Here is a 21,674-nt window from a genome sequence, read left to right on the forward strand (position 1 = left end):
AATTACTTTCTTGTTCAAGTAATCATGTAGCAACAATAATTAATACTGATTGATGTCTCACCGAAGTTCAGATTTAATGTGGATGGCATCGTGCTTCACAAAATGTATCTATCTGTCTAATGCGAATAGCAGTTATTTAAAGGAGATTCTCGTTTAATTTATCCTATAATTTTTTTTTATTTTTCCGAAAATCTTGACAGAAGCTGCCAAATTTATCCTTTAAAATTCATTATATCAATTTCAAGATTGTTATAACAATTGACAATTGAATATATCCATAATAAAAAATTATCTTTCCAACACTTGACAATTGAATAGCAATTAGTTGTTGGCATTTTTAAAAATGAAGGAAGAAAAAAAACTTGACAATTGTCTTCTTCTTTTTAGAGAAAAAATAAGTTGGAGCGAGTTGGATGTTTTTGGAGCTAGTTGAAAGAAATACCAAATATATATTTAGTTAGTGCTGAAAAAATGAGGTAAACTTCATCAAAGGCACATCTAATATTGAAGGGAATATTCCTTGATTTCTGAAAAACAAAAAGAAATGCATCATTTTGTCCGTTTTCATTTCTAAAAGGATAAGAACAGCAGTCTGCGGTGCCACATTATTTCCAAACTTGACCTATTCATTTCAGTGTATTCACCAACTGGAGGCTAACAATTGTTAATTCAGCCACTTAAATAGACTACAATAATTATTATCATTTTAGCAAGTCCTAAAGCAAAAGGAAAACAAATAGCAAATTAAGACTGCTACCGCTTCCCTATATTAATTTATAGGGTAAATTTCGCTGTAGGTCACTAAACTTTGTTATTTGTCACGAATTGGTCACTCAAGTTTGATTTGTCCCTTTTAAGTCACTCAACTTTGTTATTTGTTCCAATCAAGTCCTTCTATTTTTTCCATCCAAAATTTTAACGGAATATACTAATTCCGTTAGTATTTTGGATGGAATATGCTCATTCCGTTAATATTTTGGATGGAATGAGTATATTCCGTTAATTTTTTGGACGGAATAGGAATATTCCGTTAAAATTTTGGATGGAAAAGTGTAAAGTGACTTAATTGAGACAAATAACAAAATTGAGTGACTCAAAAGAGACAAATCAAACTTGAGTGACTAGTTCGTGACAAATAACAAAGTTTAATGACCTACAGCGAAATTTACCCTAATTTATAGACTCAATTTTTTTCAAGGGAAATTTCATATGTATCTCTCAATTATTTTAAAATTACATATTGCTCTTTCTAAAATTCATAATATCATATTTGTCCTGAAATTTAAAACTTACAAATTTGCTCAATTTTTTTTCTTTCTTTAGTATTAAAACTCATTTTAAATTTATAAAGTACCTAATTCATCCTTTATTAATAAAATAAAAAAATTATGTACCAAGTGTAAAATATATAATTGGATAGTTTGTAAGAGCATATGATATTATAAATTTTAGAAGGAAAATACATAATTTTGAGGCTTTGATGTAATATTCATCCTTCATTCAAGTAGATATAAAAAAAATTAGTATAAAATCAACTGGTAAAAATATGATAAAAAATTAATGTATTGTAACTTATGAATATTTTCTTTTTACTGCTTGACTTTATAATACGTTAATTTAAAAATTATAAAGTTGGCATGTAAAGACATCACTCTTGAAGTAGATTGGTTTCAACAGTACGGATTCGTCATTTGAAGTCATCCGATAGGTTTTAGAGTTAAATTCACCCAAAAAATATAGGTTTATGAGTTATTTTAATACATTCATTTTTCATTATTTTTTTACCGCTTGACTTTGTACTAAATGAATTCGAAAATTTGAAAATTGTATATGTATACGTATCACTTGTGGAGTAGATCAGTTTAAACGGTTTGGATTCGTCATTTAAAACTAATATGATAGATTTTAAAGTTATGTTCATCAAATCTTCTTGATAAGTATAGTGCACGCTAGCTTTACTCAAGAACAACTTAGTACTACTCATTTATAATAAAACAAAATGTTTATGTAATATTTGTTTCATAGAAATATTCTGAAAATTATCCAGAAGTTATATATTTTTTAATCACGCATGAAGAATTATATGTTATCAAATCGATCATATTAATTTTATCTTATGACAAATTCACATATTTTTGACGTTTATGACTCTATTTTCATCTACTTTTGAAGCCCTTGATAATGACAATTTAAAAACTCAAATAACACAAGGATCACAAGACGTGATGTCGTGATCCACTGTATAAATTTTATTTGGAGGTGGAAATTTCTAACTGGCTTGAAGGATCTGTCCTATCCAATATAAACTCGAATAGTTTGAAAAGCCAATTGGTATATTGACACGTCTATTTATAATTTTCTATATACACATAAAAATTATCATATTTCAACCTCCTTTTAGTGGAAACTAAAAACTTTAGAAACCGAAACTTTTTTAGTTACCACCCTAAGATTTCAAATTTCTCACTTTACTGTTGTTTTTTTTTTTTTTTTTTAAATTCACTTCTTACCATCCACGTCCAGTTTGCGCATCAAATATATGTTTTATATTTAAAATTATGTTTTGTCTCAACTTCAATATATGACCACTTTTCGAAAAACTTGCGATAAGAAGATATCAATTTATAACGCATAGCGTTCATCGGAATTTCAGAATTGAAAAAAAAAAAAACAAAGAAAAGAGCCTCAAAACTTGAGTTGAAGTTTTTGATTAAGTTTTTTTCAGTCTAATTTTTTTATTTTCTTGTCCTTTACTAATACTTTTTCTTAGACATTATTTATGTATATGTATGAAATCTCAGATCTTGAGTTTATTTTTGTTATATTTTCATTTTTTGATTTCAAATGTTATTCATGTAAATGTTTTCATTTTGAAATTTAATTTAACGTTTTTGATATTCAAACCTAGGTTATGCTACCCAAAAAAGCAACAATAGCTAAGGTTTAGTTTAGTGTTTTTGTCTGAGATTTACAAAAAAATTAAAATTAGTATGCCAATCTGGTCTGCGCACCACATTGACGCACCAGTCAAATTTGGTGCGTAAGCCCAGCTTGCGTGGGTGGTAATATATGAATTTTGAAATTTTTAGTGGTAAAGTGAGAATTTTAAAGTTTTAGAGTGGTAATTAAAAAAATTCCGACTTCAGAAACAATATCTCCAAATAAATTTTTACAAATTCTTGATGACAATTAAAGTAATATCAAAATATTATAATTAGTTTTTGTGCACATTAAAAAGTGATATACTCATATTTAACAATTTATCTTTATTTAGATATTGAAGTTTTTGAAGTACAACATAGTAAGTTTATTCGTATTCCCCCTTTTTTTCCCTCTTCGCCGCTAGTATCTTGCTTGAAATTTGGTCAAGAAACACTGCTAGAGACTTCTCTTTTCTAATTGATTTCTTGAACATTTTTCCTTAGGTGGGCATTCCACGTGTTTCATTTTACTGAAATAACTATTTTTAACGAATTTTTAAACATTCAAACTTATCTTTATAATACTTATTGATGATATCACCGTCTGCAGCTCTTCGACCAAACACAATTGCAATATAATCAATAGCTAAATATTGTAATAGTTTAGTTTAATGGTAGATCGCCGCACGCATCCATGAAGAATTTATTTGACCAATTCAATTTATACGAATATACGATCAAGTACAAATTAACAATGCTCCAGAAGTCATCAGTCAGTACTCAGCAATTACTTAATTATACAAGTCTTGCTGAACATAGAGGAACAGAAAATATAACCTCATCACTCAGTATTATTCAAAAATGACCCTCAAACTTACATAACTTTTATTAATATATACAGGTTGATTTTGATATTTTAACGATTATATCTTCTACTAGGAACATTCGATTGAGTTAAAAAAAAAAATCATAATATTCCCCAATTCATTTATACAAGTAAAGTCTAACTTGGAATATATTTAAACATATTTTTGTTACTTTCATCACTTTAATCCCTGTAAATTTGAGTGTTCTTATAGATATTGTTTGAAAAATATATGTGCATCATTTTTCGGAACTTTTTCCAATCTTGAAGTTTCAAATTAATGCATGTTCTTTGAATAAAAACTATTTGCTATTTTAAGATACAAAAAATATATATTACATAAGATTACGAAGTTTAGCAAACTATAAAATTTCAGTTTGATTTATATTATCAAGTCATTTCAAATTTTGCAATATGCTGCATAACTAAAAGAGTTTTGTATTAATTTAGAAAATATACCCAAATTTTCATTAGCCTCTTCTAGACTTGTTGCTATCATTCTTCTGTTTTAAAATATCTAATTTTTGGCATTGTGTGTGTTGCACTAATGCTAGCTTATCATTATTTTTGATGTTTGTGCCTTTTAAGTATAATTTAAAAGATGAGGGTTCAAATGCACCCAAATGCACTCTATCCTTTTGCTCCGTTTTTAAAGTCCGAATAGTCAATCCAAACCGTTAGATGCGATCTATATATTAAGATGTGCTTGGAGATCAAATTTTATATTTTTTGGAATTTTTTTACTATTTATTAAGCTACTTTGAAAATCGCTGATCCAATGGTCCAGAAAATGTAAAATATAAATAGTAAAAAAAATCAGCAATTTTCAAAGTGGCTTAATAAATGTTAAAAAAAATCCAAAAAATATAAAATTTGGTCTCCAATCACATCTTAATATATAGATCGCATCTAATGGTTCGGATTGACTATTCAGACTTTGAAAACGGAGAAAAAGAATTTGAAAGACATGATGCATTTGGGTGCATTTGAATCCTCCTCAATTTAAAATTACTGAAATAAGTTTTACTCTGAATTTTAGGAGTAAGAGGCGAAGTAAACTTCTAACTCCACACTTAAGTAGTCAAATGGAGAGTAAAATAGGAGTAAGATGGGAGTTAATCCAAAGTAACATACTTCACCTCTGTAGGTGGATTAACTTAATCCACTTGTATGGCCAACTATAGTAAGTAAAGACACATTTTTCAACACATTACTCTTCCAAGTAAATTAATTAAAACTATGACTTAAACTATCAAACAAGATATGAAATATGAAAAATAACATGAAGTAAGCAATTTAATCTTATTAACTAATTTATTCAAACACTTTAGAGCTCTATCAAAATTGATCTTCATACCCCGTCTTTTCAGGCTAATTTCAAATCTGTAACGGTCAGTGCATTAATGCTGTACCTTTCAAATCTGTAACGGTCAGGCTAATTTTCACATCCTTTCGGAACATCAAAATCACAAGAGGTTTGGTAATGCTCAATTTTTATAGAATGTTGAACCAATGAATCAATTAATGAGTCCGGCTAGTATAACATCGGTGTCACATGACATTAATTTCAAAATTGATTGAATAGACTTCAAATTACTAATTCAAATCGTTCAAACTAATTTACTTTATGAGTGATGCATTTACATGCAAACTTTTTTATATTTTCGAGTTATTTTAGTATCAAATCAAGCGGTTTTAAAATTGAAAAATGAATGTATTAAAATTAACTTAAAAACTCACACATTTGACCGCTTGACTTGATACCAAATAAATTCAAAAGGTTATAAATTTTACATGTAAATGCACAACTAATGAAGTAGATCAATTTGAATGGTTTGGATTCATCGTTTGAAGTCAATTCGATAGGTTTTGGAATTAGTGTTATATAAACTGAAATGACACTGATGTTATAGTAGCCATACTTCAAATTAATCCCAATTTTCGTTAAAAAAATGTTTTTTTTTCTCAGAAATGTTGTACTCATAATTTAGAACCTCACATTATTACCAACTCTCACTGCAATGCTAATGATGGTGCTAGAAAGGGTTTGACAAACCTATTATAATTCTTTGCGTGGCTTGATAACTTTCTAAATTGCATTTATCAATTTTAAAACAACTAAATCTTTATTTATTACAATTCATAATAGTATTCGTGTATTCCAGAAGATCATAGCACGATAAAGTAGTAACCAGCATACAATGATGTCAGGTGCTTTAATTTTACATTAATTTACTTTCACAATCATAAATTAATTATATCCACGTCTAATCTTTCCAATCAAAAGCATCTCTAGTGGACAGGGCACAGCCACATAGCCGACATCTCGGGCTCAAGATTGTTGCGCTTTCAATTTCAAGCGTAATACCAAATTCACAGCAATAAATTATGAATTCATTAGAAAATGATAGATTAAAGACTTTTTGCTCGACCTGTCGCCGTTATGAAAAGAAAATGATAGAATAAAGACTTTTTGTTTAAACGGGATGAATGATAGATCATGTACCTTTTCCTTGTCAAAATGGTTAGTAGGAAGCAACTTCAATTTGAATTGACAGATACATGAAAGTATAACTCACAGTACTACAATCTCGCCAGATTCAGAGAACAAAAAATCAGAAGGATAAACACAACATCTTTAAACTTTGAAACAGACCAGAATTAAAGAATATTGAAACACGCACAAACAAAACGATTAGTTAGAAATGATACAACTAGGCATGATGCTGCTCCTCAAAATGACTAGCTAAGACTGCATATAACAAGTATCATATGTACCATAAATTCTAGAGCCCTCTCTCCAAAATTTTACAAGACAGGACTTCTGTTGCTGTTCAAACTGTTCCGTTATGACTAGACCCCTTTGCCTCCATTTCAACATGATCTGCAGGTAGAGAAGTAATACACAATGTTATAAATAATAACAAATATAAACTCAAAATTAAACGAAAAAAGTTTTATGGGTACACTCGTTCAAAACACCCCAAAGATAAAATGAGTCATCGTCAGTCAATGTCCCTTCTCTGTTTATTCAAGCAATTTCCAAACACCGCCTTTCAATTAAATGACAACCAAAGGAAGGGCAGTTTGGGCATATCTTTCAATGCAGGACAAGGTAAGCATTCATCAAATTATTCAAGTTTCTCCGGAGTACATGAAATTGAAACTGGCTACTAAAAATAATTGAGGCCTGCTAACATTCACCCAAATGTCACCCTCAGCTAGCCCACCAACGCAGGCTTCATGTCATCCACCTTTCCATAGTGCGAACCATGCACGAAAGGTAAACTTTTATAGGGTTCACACTCACCAAAACTGAACAGAGTTCACGCATGGCAAACAAGGATGGTGAGTACCGGGAAATTTGCCCAGACAAGTAAAATCAATTTCCAAAAGAACTCTCAAGTATGAAATACAAGGGAAGAAATCTTACTGACCTTTTTTCTTATAAAAGCAAGAACAGAGTATATCTTGAAGTGGTTTCTTTGGGACTGGAATCAGCTTTCCCACAGCAGCTAAAACCCAACTATCCAAAAGAAAGTAAAAAAAATAACATCAGTGTTAAGAAAAACCAGCCACAATTTGTTTGATTATAGCAGCATCAAGAGGAGAACAACAAATTAATAGGTACATAACTTAGTAATGAAGAGTGGAAGTCTGTGGTCAGGTACCAAGGAATTCATATCACTAGAGTTAATTCAAATTTTAAGTAGTTCCAGACCTTTCTGATCTGCTTTAGCACGGATATTAAAGGGTCCCTGTGCATTCCACATTGGGCCGGATTGGCCCAGATTCTGACCGGACGGTCCGGATTTAAACTCAAAATTTGAGTTACTTCAGTGGATCTGGACTCAAAATTTGAGAACCATGCCTGACTGGTATCATACCGCAGACAATAATTGCAAATCCTTTAATATGAGGATAAATCTACTGAAAGGTCTGCAGTCAGTGAAATCTACATGTATATGTGCAATGGTACTATACCAGTAATTGCTATTACAGTAAAGATATGACCATGTAGAAGCCAATAGCAATAGAAAGAAGGGAAGTTGATACACATATACAGAGAGAGATGGAGACCTGAAGAAGGCAATAGCAATAGAAACCAACCAAAGCTTCCAGCTCAGTTTCACCGTTGATGCGAATTTTCCAAGAAACTCAATAATTAAAGCCTTCAAGAAGAACAATAGTTAATACATGAAAATCAAGGGAGAATAGGTACCCATGTATAACATGTACATTTCATTATGGCACCTGAAGAATGACAGTTATCCCAATGATCCCAATGAAGAGACGGTTTTTCATAATCCCCTCAAAAATATTCAGTTCCTCTGGCTTCCTAGAGTTAAACTCATTGAACACCTAATAATGAGAAAAATCTTATGAATTTATCTTTTAATTGGTCCTTGTAAAGGACATTTGCAAATCTAAAATAGAACGGTGAAAGAGTAATGGAACATACCTGACAAAACACAAAGGTATTGAAAATGAATGTGTTCTTCACTTTCTCAGCGTGTGCTGCATTGTCTTTCTCCAAGCCGAGAATGCTTCGGCCTCTAAAATTGAGTGTGAGAAGCACAACAATTTGATAAAATGCCTGAAATTAACCAAAGATTACTCAAATAAAAAGAACACATTTCATACATTATTGACATAAAATAATTGGTTCAGGAGTATGTATAATGTACCTGCACAAACAAGTTCCTCCACATGATATTTGTTACCAGAGGCTCCCTATTATAAAACACAACGAAAAGAAATTATAAAAAACAAATAGAAGCTTTTAAATTGAAATCCCATGCCTTATACATGGCAAATATCATATCATGCCTGAACATAGTAAGAAGACAAATATCAACCTCTGGACCTGTCTTTAGTTTGCTGCTACTATCTACATAAAGTAACATCTTTTAAATAATTCAGAGAGGGGTATATGCCACGTGCACGCCCTTTATAGAGAAAAAATTCATCTCGCGATGTCATGATCATTGTATTGTTATGTAAACCATGCATGAAATTCTTCCAACCCAAATATAAAGAATAAAAAATAACTATACAAGTAACAAATAGATAAACAAACCTGCGACCAACAGGAGGCCGGTTCATAAGGCTGTCAGTAGGAGGCTCCGTTGCCAAAGCAAGAGCTCCTAGTGTATCCATTATCAGATTAACCCAAAGCAGCTGTTTAAACATAACTAAGTCATGAATGAAAAGCAAATATAGAAAAGTATTAATCCTAGTTACAAGAAAGGTTGGGATTTGGAAACTAGTGCTCAATCAACCTGAACAGCATTTAATGGGACATTGCCAGTTGAAACAGCTGCCACAACATTTATCACAAGAGCTGCCACATTTACAGTAAGTTGAAACTGAATAAACTTCTGGATATTTGCATAAACAGATCGGCCCCATCTCACAACCTATATATTTACATAGGACAATAAACTAACATCAATTAAAAAATATTAAGATATCAAATAGCTGTAATAATCACTAGAGATCACTGTACAAGAACTTACTTTAACAACTGATGAGAAGTTATCATCAAGGATTATGATGTCAGAGCTCTCTTTTGCTACCTCTGTTCCTTGAATGCCCATTGAGAGCCCAATATCAGCCTAAAAAAAAATTGTTAGAAAATTCAGAACATGATGAAGAATTCATAAATTCCAAAATTACATTCTTTAACCTCATGTAAAGCAGGGGCATCATTGGTTCCATCTCCAGTTACAGCAACAACATGGCCTCGGTTTCTCAGAGCTTTTACCAACAGCAACTTATCATTTGGTGATGACCGACCCATTACCTAAAGAACGTTGATAATCAGAAATACAAAAAAAAAAAAATGTTCTTCATTTTGTAAGCCAGCTTGCCTGGGAAAACATCCAAGTTGAATTTGTGTCAGCCTATTTGTCTTCTAAAATGTAGAAAATACTGTCCTCTACTACTTGCCTAAGAAAGAAACCCATGTAACCTCTATTCCATTCTGATCTTTTAAGAAAAACAGTGAGGAAGAAGAGTTGGTATAGACGACTTCACAAAATTTCCAATATTTTCTATGTACAGTAAGAATAACCATAATATCTGCTGTTTCACAAGACTATACATGATACCTTTGACGTTAACAGGGGTATATATGACCTCCATCCATTATATTTTGCATTTTCTTCTGTTATTATTTTATATTTTTTTTATTTATATTGTTTTTTTCCAATAGTCTCCAGGAAATAAATTGAACATACAGATATTTTCTCGGCAACCTCCTCTCTCTCTGCATCAGAGAGAACACGAAAAACCGTGCCTTCGATAAGGGTCGGCTCGGTCGCCTCCGGATCTGTGAGAATTCCACATTCCAAAGCGATAGCTTTGGCTGTTTTAATATTGTCTCCAGTGACCATGCGCACCTGTTTTTTTTATATGAAAGTTGCTAAATTAGTTGCAAACTACTTGACACATAGTTTAGTTATTCTAGATTTGTTGACTTACCTTCACACCAGCACGAAAACACAGCTCAACAGCATCTTTTACTCCAGGCCGGCATGGATCCTAGAGAAATTATGAGTTGACAATAAATTAAGGAAAGAATACTTTCTAATAACCATTATTGTCTTCCTGTAAAATGATAGCCGCTTTGCATTCTGAAATATCACTAGAAAATGCTCACTTCCATTTTCAAAAATTTACCCAAATCACTCCTTGATTCTTGTTTATTTAAGTTGAATAGAATGTAATTAGTGAGACTTCAGCAACTTTGATAAAAATTACAAAGACAAGGACAAAGTAGTACAGAGTTTAAATTTTTATAGTTGCATAATACACAATGATTCTTGAAGTATTGTGACAAAGTAGAGCAATTTTGAAGTTTCCAAAAAGTTTACCCACTCTAAGCACTTTATTCACGACATAAGAAGTTAACCATTCTTACCTTAATACCAACTATACCAAGTAACACCAGCTCGTTTTCAGGTATGGCCCAATCAGATCTCTGGTCCTCTTTTGGCACATTTTCAATCTCGAAGGGCCTATATGCAAAAGCAATACACCGGAGGCTAGCTTCCGCCATTCCTTCAATCATCTTCTTGACCTCTTCCATCTAAATTTTTGCCATCCATAATAATTAAGTTACATAGTACAAGGAACAATGAACTTTTACTGAAACCCAAGGTATCAGACAAAGTAGAGCAGTAAAAGTGAGGTTTGCTTGACCTTTTCAGGTGTCATAGGCTGTGCTGAACCACTGGAATCAAGCCAACTTGTACAACAGGAAAGAACAATTTCAGCTGCTCCTTTCCAGTGCAAATGCACCTCTGAACCTTCCTGCATTGACAAAAGATAAACTCATATCCATGTAGAAGTTGTCATGGTACAGATATATAGAGATAACATCTCATATGATGTAAATAAAGCAAAATTTCCCAGAAGACCTACTGTATGCTGGCAATATATACGTTATCTCTTATTAATTTTCTAGGTCTGAAGTAGAATGCTTGAATAACTATATACCGGATGACAAATACTGTGTACAACTAACAACAAAGGAGGAAAACAAATCATTCAAACAGAGATGAAATACCCTGTTCAGAAATGAGTTCATTATTCCATAAAGAGAAAATCACAATATTTATATCACATTTCTGGACAGACGTTGTATCCAACCGAATACTCACTAGTTTATTTTTTTTCCTGCACTGACTAGACAAATAAAGTATCTTGTACAGCAACATTGAATAAAAAAGTATCATAATTACATGGTTTGGAAAAAAAATTGAAAGTACTAATGTAAGAAGAGCCTATTACCACTTGAACAGCAACCCCGCCACGCTTTTTTTCGGAGTTGAAAGGGAAGACCTGTAGGATTGATGATTTTCCCCTAGCTTCATTGAATATCATCCCAAGCTATGTTGGACATTGGAAAACAAAACCATACAAAGATGAGCATCTCTCTTGACTATAGGAAAGGATGACGAGAGTTTTAGGTTTATTTTACTTTCACTTTATATAATGTTAAATTTAACATCATTATTTGCTGGTTTCAACATATTTACCTGTAGTCCCCAAGAAAGAATTGCCTTCTCTGTAGGTGACCCAGTTATCTCGGTTTCTTTACCATCCTGTCAAACAAGCCAGCAACTTTTAAGTACATTCTATTACCAACTTCCATGAAATCTGGAACATTGCACACATGAAATCTTCCATGTTTTTAGGGTGTATAAGATGTTCCTTACAGAATCAACATTTTAGTTTATTATCCTTTTTCGAAGGGAAACCAGCTCACAAAAAAATCCCTTTTATCTTATTTTATTTTAATTTAAAACTTTACCTCTGGTATAAACACACTTCCAGATGTATTCTGAGCTATCCCTTCAACAAGGAGAGAAACTAATATGTCAGAAACGTGACTTGACTTCTTCTTCGAGAAATCTATTTTCTCTCCTCCAACATAGGCTTCCACAACTGTCATCTAAAATTTTAACCAAGAGAATAAAATTAAATCAAGTCTTATATACTCACAATCAAATGAGAAAACCTCAATTTACCTCGTTTAATGTTAATGTGCCCGTTTTGTCACTACAAATGGTTGTGGCGGAGCCCATAGTTTCACAAGCTGAAAGCCTCCGCACCTGCAATGTAAGTCATGTAGAATTATTATCTGTGTTTTGGGTTTTGGATATGGTAAGTTCATACTTAAAACGAAGACATACCAGAGCCTTGTCAACCATCATTTTTCTCATGGAGTAAGCTAGGCTACATCAATAGAAGAAGATAGTAGTATAAATATTAGAAAAACAGAAGCAGCAATAACCATAAGCAGTGATAATAATAAAAAATGAACATTTAGTGTCTATGAATCAGAAATATTTAATAAAAAGGGTAGCTTATATACGTCAAGGTGACAGCAAGTGGTAGCCCTTCTGGCACAGCAACTACAACAATTGTTACCTGTTGATAAAAAACAGTTAAAAGTGCATACGGGAAGAAGCAATGATAACAAACAATAATTGAAACAATATAAACCTATATTTTTTAACAATTTTATTATAATTCAATTCATTATATGAAACATTGCATCGACAAATCCTGATTCTCCTGAATAAGGCCATAATTACTCCTGTGCTACTACTTTTTTCCCTACCTACCTGTTCATCAAATTATTAATTATGCATTTAAATAGGTTAGAAAGATCAAAGGTACTCTCGGTGGTAGCTGACTTTGTTTTTCAAAACTCTCCGCAAGCAGGCTTCTTGCAATTTCTCAATAGTGTTGTCGATATATGTTGAAATAACTGCATTTGATTCGAAATTGTAAAATTAAAATGCTTACCGCAACTGTTAGAATTTTAACCACCCCATTTATAGTCTGCTTTGTATTTGTCTGTCCTTTTATATATTGGACGGTTCCATCAGCATTCTCTGTGCGCCCCAAAAAGTATCTACAGAGCAAAAGAAATATTTAGCAGCAAGCAGAATACAAGAAAGTATCTACATTCATCTGCAAGATCGTAATGTGTGATACCTTACTATAAGAACAACTAAAACAGCAGCCGCAACAGAGAGGCCAACCGCACCAATGAAAGTGGCGACTCCATTTAACCGCACCTATGGTTCAAATAATAACACCAGAACATAATTACATACATACAAACCATAGAATTTCTTCAAATTATAGCCCCAAATGAAATATCCATCAGCATTTTAACTGATTATTTACACATGATAACCAACACATAGACTAATGTGATGGGGTTACTACTCAAAATTTTGACAATGCTGAAACTTCAAACACTGAGCTGCTTTTTTCCTCCCGAGAAATATAATTGAGCTAAGAAGATTATTGCCTTGTAAGTTCCAAACTTCCAATTGACAGGTTTTAAAAATAGTCAAGTAAATTTTTTTTGTTTAAGTCTTTTTTCTGCAAATAACCCAGAAAAAATTTGGGTTATGTGCATATGTGAGAAACATATGTTTATACTTGCTGAAGTGAAAAATAAATGGGAAAAATTAAAACCTGAAGAGGAGTCTCTTCACCGTTGTCTTCTGATATGCTCGCCATCAACAGACCCCATTCAGTGTTAACACCAACAGCTGTAACCTGAAAATAGTGTTTAAAATATGAAATCATAGAAACTAAACTGCAATTGGAAGTCTACCCCCCACCCAAACCCGCACTCCCCTTTCTCCCTAGTATATTGAAAACAAATAAATTTTCAACTCCAATGAAAGCAAGTGTGCTTGGTACAATTCATTTATTTACCAGCATGGTGCCAAAACCATCAGCCACTTTGCATCCAGACATCAAGAATGGCGACTTCTGGTCCTTCCGAACCTACAAAAAGGAAATTAAAGAGAAGGTTTAGTCTCAAGCAGAACTAGTTTAGACATAGAGTAGATGCATAATACTCACTAGTTTACTCTCTCCTGTCATGCTAGACTCATCAATAGAGAGAGAATGACCACTTATCAATACACCGTCAGCCGGAACCTGGTACAGTTTAAACTCTGTTAAAACATATATGAAATATATATTGACAATTGACAATACTCTCAATAGATTTTATACCTGATCACCAATTTTTAATGGCACAACATCACCTACTACGAGGTCATATATTGAGACTGCCATCCTTCTACCACCTCGGATTACCTAACATTCAAAGACATAAAGCTACTAAAGCATGCAAATCCTAAAATTTCATCAAATGAAAATGTAAATATAAAAATAAACCAATACCTCTAAATGTATATTTTGCTTTTCCTCATTTAGATTTTGGAATTGAAGAGACTGTTTATAATCGCTGGTAGCTAATTGAAAATTAAAATAAGTAAACAACAAGTGAAATTTGCTGATGCAATAGAATTTGCAAAAAGAAAAGAATGGTCATAAAATTTATTGAAAATCAGTAATCAAGTGCATGTACCAGTAACAACTATGACCAAAATAACAGCAAAGGCTATGCTTGCACCATCATACCAGCCCTCTTTGATACCCTACATTCAACAACACAAGAAACGGTACAAGGTTTGGAAAACGTACTTCAAAATAAAACGAGACCAGGAATATGCTCAGGAGAAATAACATCAAAACAGATCAGAAGTGCCTACATCCAATTACAAAAAATAAGATACCTCAGTCTTGATGCCTAATACAAGAGAAATCACAGCAGCCACCATTAAGATAACAAGAGTCAGGTCTTGGCATGCTTCCCACAGGAAAACCTAAAGAAGTAAGATCAGAAAATGCCTAAAACAACGGGAAATGATTAAGAAGTATACTCATTTGTATTAACAAAGAAGAACTTACCAAAATGTTTTTTCCCTTCTTACGTGGGTAAGTATTTGAACCAAATGCAGCTTTCCTGTTTGACACATCTGACTCATCTCCACTAATTCCCTTCTCAATGTCGGTTTTCAGCATAGTTTCTAGCCCTTTAATCTATATATAAAAAAACAAAGTAAATTAATAAGAGCTAAAGAAATTTGAGGTATTGATGGAATAAGAAGCTATAAAGGGAGAATAAGCACTTACCCCACCATATTCCTCCATAGCAGAATAGTTATGCTCTCTGGTCATTAAGGTGAGTTGCTCTTCTCCAATTTCAAAGCCATTTTCACCCCCATATCCCTCTAAACAAAAATGATATAAGACAAATGCTTTTAAGGTAATTGCCATTGACAACAAAAACAAAATTTCATGTCAAAAAAAGATTAAATATGAAATTAGATGGAGTTAGTACCTGGCAAAGACTTTGGTCTAACATGTTTTTTTCCAGCCTCTTGAAATCGAAAAGCAGCCTGATCAAATGAAAAGGCCAATATTATAAGTAGGATTCAGAAATTTTTAACAAGGTGATTAATATTACAAGGTTTATGAGAAAAATATACCCTTATGACATGAATATTGGCACGAATCTTCGTTCTGAGCTCTTCTTTTTGTATTTCCCTTTTCAAGTCTAGAGTGTATCTAAACCGACGTGATGCATTCAGAACTATTGCCATTCTCTACAAATAAAAAAAAATTATGGTATATAAAACAAGTATTAAGCAACTGCTCAATTTTGCAACATTTTACATAATCACAAACCAACATCAGCGTGAAATCTAACAAAAATGACTTATTTTGCCAAACATAGGTATAAATTTTTAGCTTGTACTTTTTAAATTTTTAGTACTTCACAACATGGTATCAAATCCACTGGCCACTGGATTATATTCACTCAAGAGCCAATTGCTAAGGACAGTTGCTATTGAGATGTTACAAACTAGGTAAAACCAATTACATGGCAGAGTCCAATAATGCTCAATACATTTGCAATTGGAACCGGTAACCGCCATAAAAAGTATAAAATAAAGCTCAATACATTTGAGCCAAAATTAAAAGATGAAATAAGAAATAAAACAATCAAAACTTTGCAAAAAAAGAAAAGGAGATTGCGTCCAGTGGAGTACTGATCGGAATCCTCTTGCTGGTATGCTACTGGTGCTGTTGCGCCAAGTACCCATCCTTGTCAGTAATTCGCTTGATACAATTATTCACTTTAGTCCCTGATTTTTTTTTTTTGTTTGCGTCACCCTTGCGGTAATGGAGCTGCCACAAGACCTCATTCTTGATTTCTTATACCTCCTTGTTGCTATCACTAAACGTCCGTGAACATCGTTCTCTCAATACCTATTGGCGCTCTCATTTTTAGATCTATGAGTATTAGACATATCTAACTTTGTAATGGAACGGAGATGAGTTTTATTTATACAAGGTTTGTATGTAAAAGACCATGCATAATGTGTGTGATTCAAACTTATTGACAGTGTATGACATGCAGCACGGTCTATTTAGTTGCCAATGGATCCTCATCAAGGTCGTAAACTCGTAATGTATATAATTCAAACAATTAATTTTTTCTTGTTATTTTGAATCTTCTATCTCTCAACAAGGCTAATTAATTCATATTATATTTGATGATGCCCGTACGAAAATGACCTAATTCAATTTTAATTTCAAGTCTTATTAATTCATGTTTCTTTTTCTGTTAAGTGTTATTAAAACTTTTTTTTTATTGTGGGAGGGAGAAAGACGAAAAGAAAGGGAATAACTTAGAAGAAGTAGAAGGGAGGGAAAATGAGGGGAGAATTGGGGCCCACAAGGTCATTTTGTCAATAATTTTAGAGAGAGGGTATTTAGTTTGATCATTTTGCAAAGAAGGGCATTTTATAAAATTTCACTAAGTCCTAGTCCTGCCATTATTGCTCTAAAATGACATACCCCAAGAAAGTGTAGAATCAAGATGAAGTACACGCTTCACTAAACAGTACACGATTACAACCTTAAGAATGTTGCATTTATGCAATTCTGTCCACTTAATTAGACAGGAAAAACAAGCATCCAAAAAGTAAAGTATTGCTTGTGCTTAAGGTACTAAAGTAAATATCCTTTTTACACTGGATAAAAATGGGAATGAAATCTGCTCCTTTTCTTGAGAAAAGGAGGACCCTCCTATTCTCCATCCGAACCGTTTAAAATCGATCAAACGGCTTCAATTACATTTGATTTATTTGTGCTTTGAGATTCGCGCCATGTTAAAAAGAAATTGAAGCCGTTTGATCGATGTTGAACGGTTCGGATTGAAGAATAGGAGGGTCCTCCTTTTCTCAAGAAAAGGAGCAGATTGGCTTCCATAAAAATGTATGACGGGCCTCTTTATTGGTACTAGTGGTTGATGCACTATTCTATCCAAACTGTTGTAATAAAAACAAAGGGGAAATTGATTTGAGAAAATATTGCTCCTCGAACTCGTAGTGAAGCAGTAAGTGAATCTGTTTCAACTGCCGTAGAATGTTAGGTAGGATTTTGGCAACTAAAAATATATTTAATTTTCTTCATTCTTAGTAAAATTAAATTGTTGGGAGCTGGATACAATTCAAAAAAGGATATTATAATGTCAACAAAAATTAGTCAATTTCACATTGAAATGATAAATAACTTATCATAGAGTAATTAGTTTAAGTGAGGGGTTTCTTCTATATAAAAAAAATTAATTAAATGTTATAGATCCAGAAAACAGAGAAATCCAGAGTTTTGCTGTATTCATTACAGAGAAATTAGGAAGAAGCAAGAGACTAAGGTGACAGGTACCCGTAGCTACATAAAACAAAAATTATAAATAAATTAATGCAAAAGAAGAGCTTTCAACAACAGTGAGCTATTGTGAATACCATGACACACAAAATTTATCAAGCGGCGGATAATTTAGAAGGAAAAAAAAAAAAGTTAATACCAAAAAATGAACAAAAATGTATCTTTTGACGCCTCTGGTGTCTATTTAATGGAATCTGGGGGCTAGACTCCCATGTTTCTCTTTCAAAAAAAAAAATGAACAAAAATAGAAACAGAACTTACTCGCCACCGTTTCAAGTGGTCTATGGTAGCCCCCTTGGGAGGAATATCGAAGATACTTCCAGAGCATCTCCGACGATCGACGGTACCCTCGCCGTTGGACCGGCGGCTATCCATTTTCTCTTCTCACAGGAGAGATGACACCTCGCGTAGATGGAATCTGCTCCGTTCAAAAGTTGAAAGAAAAACGACACGAAATGGGATAAAGCAAGCAAGAGAGGTGTGACTTGTGAGTGTTTTAATGAGTAGTCTCAGTATTAACTTTTGGACAAATAAGGCAATTACTTGAGATTGCGAAACCGAAAAGGATTGCAATCCACCGATACACGTACACCAATGGAGAATTTGTTCTCTAACTTTCCGTATCTATTTCTTTAATCTGGGAATATTTTTGATCTTGTCTAAAAAACTTTCCCGCGTCTTTTCGCTATTTCCAAATCCTGGACGAGTAATATAGTACTTTGTACGGCTTGTCGACGGAGTGCATACTGAGATATCTTACTTTTGCGTGACAGACGTGTACGGTGATGATTGGGGGAGCGCAGGGGACCAGTATTATTTTTACTTTTAGATTCGTGTAGAATGTATTTCACCGGTTGAGATTTTTCAGAAAAACACTTGAAGTTTGAGATATCTCAGAGGATGGGAAATCCTGTCGACGTTCACTTTATGTGCTGACCAAGAAGTGTTCTCACTTCTCACGCACCGAGAATTTCTACGCTAGTTTGCAAACTACACGTCAAATCTGGACGAGTAATCTTAAGAGCATCTACATCGGTTACTATTATCTGATTTCTAAATCGACGTTGCAATTGCTATTTGATTTCAGCGTTATGCGTTCATTTCTTATAAAACGATGTTTGCTTGACGACAGCATGGCAAAATACTTCACTCCTATTCGCTTTCTGCTTATCATGAGTGTCGGAAACGATAAAAGAAATTAAAACTATAATTGTTGGAATGCAGGTGAGCATAAATTAAATTTCAATTAATTGTTTTTCGAGCCTATTCAGCCATAGTATTAGTTATTTTTTATTGCAGCGTTGCAGATGCTCTAAACCTCGTCATCTTTTTTCAAAACAATTGCAGCGTGATTTAGCGAATTCCAATTGAACGGTTTCGGTTTGTATATGAATATGATAGTATGTCACTGTTACAACTACGAATATGTGTGTGTGTAGACGGATTACGATCTCACGTTTTTTTAAACTTCGTTTGTATGTATATTTATTTATGTGGAATAGAAAATTGAATGGCCTGTGAAACTCCGTCAAACCGCTATATTCATGTTTTCCAAAATACTAAACATCACTAACGGGTCAAACTCCGTCAAACCCGTCAATTCCGTTAATCTGATATGGATCCAAAATACTAAACATCACTAATGGATCAAACGCATCATTGATTGTTTTTAATCCGACCTAAATAGGTTTAGATGTCACGTTCGCTCCCAAATAAATCAATTTCATCCATTCAAAGATGATTTAGATTGCTAAGGACAGAATTGAGATTAATTTAAGGATTTGATCCGTCTCACTCTCATGATTAAATTGGCAATTTAAGACGGAATGTTATTAGTCGAGTTTCCAAGCTTGTATAGTTGTATATTACTTAAAAAAGGGAATAATAATAATAATAGACAAGGAAACAAAAGTCCTTGAAAAATTGATGTAACACCTGGACACGTGTTCAGGATCCAATTCTAATATGTATCCAAAGTACACCTGGACTCATTCTATAAAATATTACAAGTAAAATTATAACCGTTCATATAATAAGTGTCACTTAAAATTTAAAATGATAATATTAACTATTAAGCGTGATTATTAAAATAAAATTCATAAATGCTATCGTGTCCTTAGATTGCTTTCGTGGCGGTAGCTGAGCTGATAAGGTGGAGACAGAACCGAGTGAAGAGAGTGGAATTTTTAAAAAGGGGGATTCGAAATGTCGAAATCAAAATCAGAAATGGTGGGTAGGATGGTGGATTGCATGTTGGACACCTAATCGTCCTTATTCTCCGAATAAAATTTAGAAATAATCGGAGTATTTTTGGAAGGACCTACGTACGTACACGGTAGTTGAAAACTTGAATCCGATTCTAATATATATAGATACGAATTTATTGATATTTTGTGTCCACAAACGGTTTAATATTTATTATTCGATACGAATTTTAAATTTTAAAGATGGGTCCACTCTCCACATCAATTGTCCTACAAAATTCGAATTAAATTATACAATAAGAGATAATAAATAAAGTGTTTGAATATCAAGATATTAATATCGTGTTGGTCCATTACAACGGAAAATATATTATAAGAGAAAAAAAAATAATCACACACAAAATAACATACTTTTATAAAAAATAAAAAAAATACACCAATGAAAAAAATAATTCTTCAATATTGTTCATTAATAATATTAAAATAGATTGTTCTAAATTTAAACTATAAATAAAAATCAATTAGTATAATAAAGTTCAAATAATGTCGGTTTAGTGTCAAATGAAGATATCATAGTAATAGATATATTATACACGTTGCATCTGTCAAATAAAAAAATAAATATTTAATTGTTACAATTTATACTTCTACATATAAAAAAACATTAAAAATATGTAGAGAATAAATTGCAGAATATTTAATTAGATGGCTGATATTCAATCCGAAGTTTTATCTTTTAATCAAAATAGTTGACGGATCAGGAAATCTACGTGCTTAATATAAACATAGAGATATGTATTAATCAAGTGAGAAAATCGTTTATGTCAACAAAAATATTATTTAAATGAGCGAGGCTATGATACTATGCATAATCTACATTGATATGTACTGTGAATTCATATTTTTTATTTTCAAAATCAAAATAATCAATATGAATAGCTTGATACCCTCTTCGTTTGAAAATATAGTTGGATGCAAAATTTTATATTTTCCATAATTTTTACAAGTAAAAAAATCACTTGATCTAAAGACTGCGGAGCATATAAAAGTAGTATTTTTTATCTATCTAACAAAATAGTAAATAAATTTTAAAATATGTAAAAGTTATCCTCTAGACAGTGGCAGATTCCAAAAATTCAAAAAAAAAAAGACGCGGTTTGATTCATTAGTCCACTTTGAAAAATTACTGATTTGTCAGGAGAAAAAGGAGGTCCAATGCTCCGCTCTAATCAAGGTTCTAAATAGCGATTATAGCGGCATAGCAGGGAGACATAAAAAAAACTATTGTGAATAGCGTAGCTATAGCGGAAACTATTATATATAGCATTTTTTTTCTTTTCAAATTTTATATTATGTATTTCTACTAATTATCAATATGATCAATATTGGAGAATTAAGGTAACAACTAATTGACAACTAATCTAAGTCTATATTTTTTATCAATTACGCAAATAAGAAGGAAAAAAAATATGAAAAGTAACACTATTTAATAGTTCATACTTCATAATATTATATATTATAAGAGACGAAGAGAAATTAATTTTATAAGGAAAATGA

General features: G+C 32.4%; 1 protein-coding gene across 1 annotated transcript; it reads right to left on the reverse strand.

Annotated features, from left to right (window-relative positions):
• Positions 1–6,311: 6,311 nt before the first annotated feature.
• Positions 6,312–18,454, reverse strand: LOC144564996 (calcium-transporting ATPase 5, plasma membrane-type-like). The gene is made up of 34 exons (XM_078314604.1): positions 18,175–18,454; positions 15,666–15,782; positions 15,518–15,575; positions 15,310–15,407; positions 15,085–15,216; positions 14,910–14,999; positions 14,702–14,771; positions 14,515–14,585; positions 14,344–14,427; positions 14,188–14,265; positions 14,038–14,109; positions 13,792–13,875; positions 13,300–13,382; positions 13,108–13,216; positions 12,671–12,726; positions 12,489–12,531; positions 12,324–12,407; positions 12,107–12,247; positions 11,832–11,897; positions 11,584–11,682; positions 10,993–11,103; positions 10,712–10,879; positions 10,273–10,332; positions 10,029–10,190; positions 9,476–9,592; positions 9,306–9,404; positions 9,069–9,206; positions 8,867–8,967; positions 8,475–8,520; positions 8,249–8,383; positions 8,041–8,148; positions 7,867–7,958; positions 7,224–7,312; positions 6,312–6,670 (listed from the first exon to the last, which is right to left on the reverse strand). Exons 1-34 carry the CDS (start codon positions 18,286–18,288, stop codon positions 6,621–6,623), a joined length of 3,225 nt encoding a protein of 1,074 aa, XP_078170730.1. The 5' UTR covers positions 18,289–18,454; the 3' UTR covers positions 6,312–6,620.
• Between the last annotated feature and the right edge of the window lie 3,220 nt (positions 18,455–21,674).

The sequence above is a fragment of the Carex rostrata genome, chromosome 14 (assembly GCF_964058835.1).
Source record: "Carex rostrata chromosome 14, lpCarRost1.2, whole genome shotgun sequence".
In the NCBI taxonomy this organism is placed as follows: domain Eukaryota; kingdom Viridiplantae; phylum Streptophyta; class Magnoliopsida; order Poales; family Cyperaceae; genus Carex; species Carex rostrata.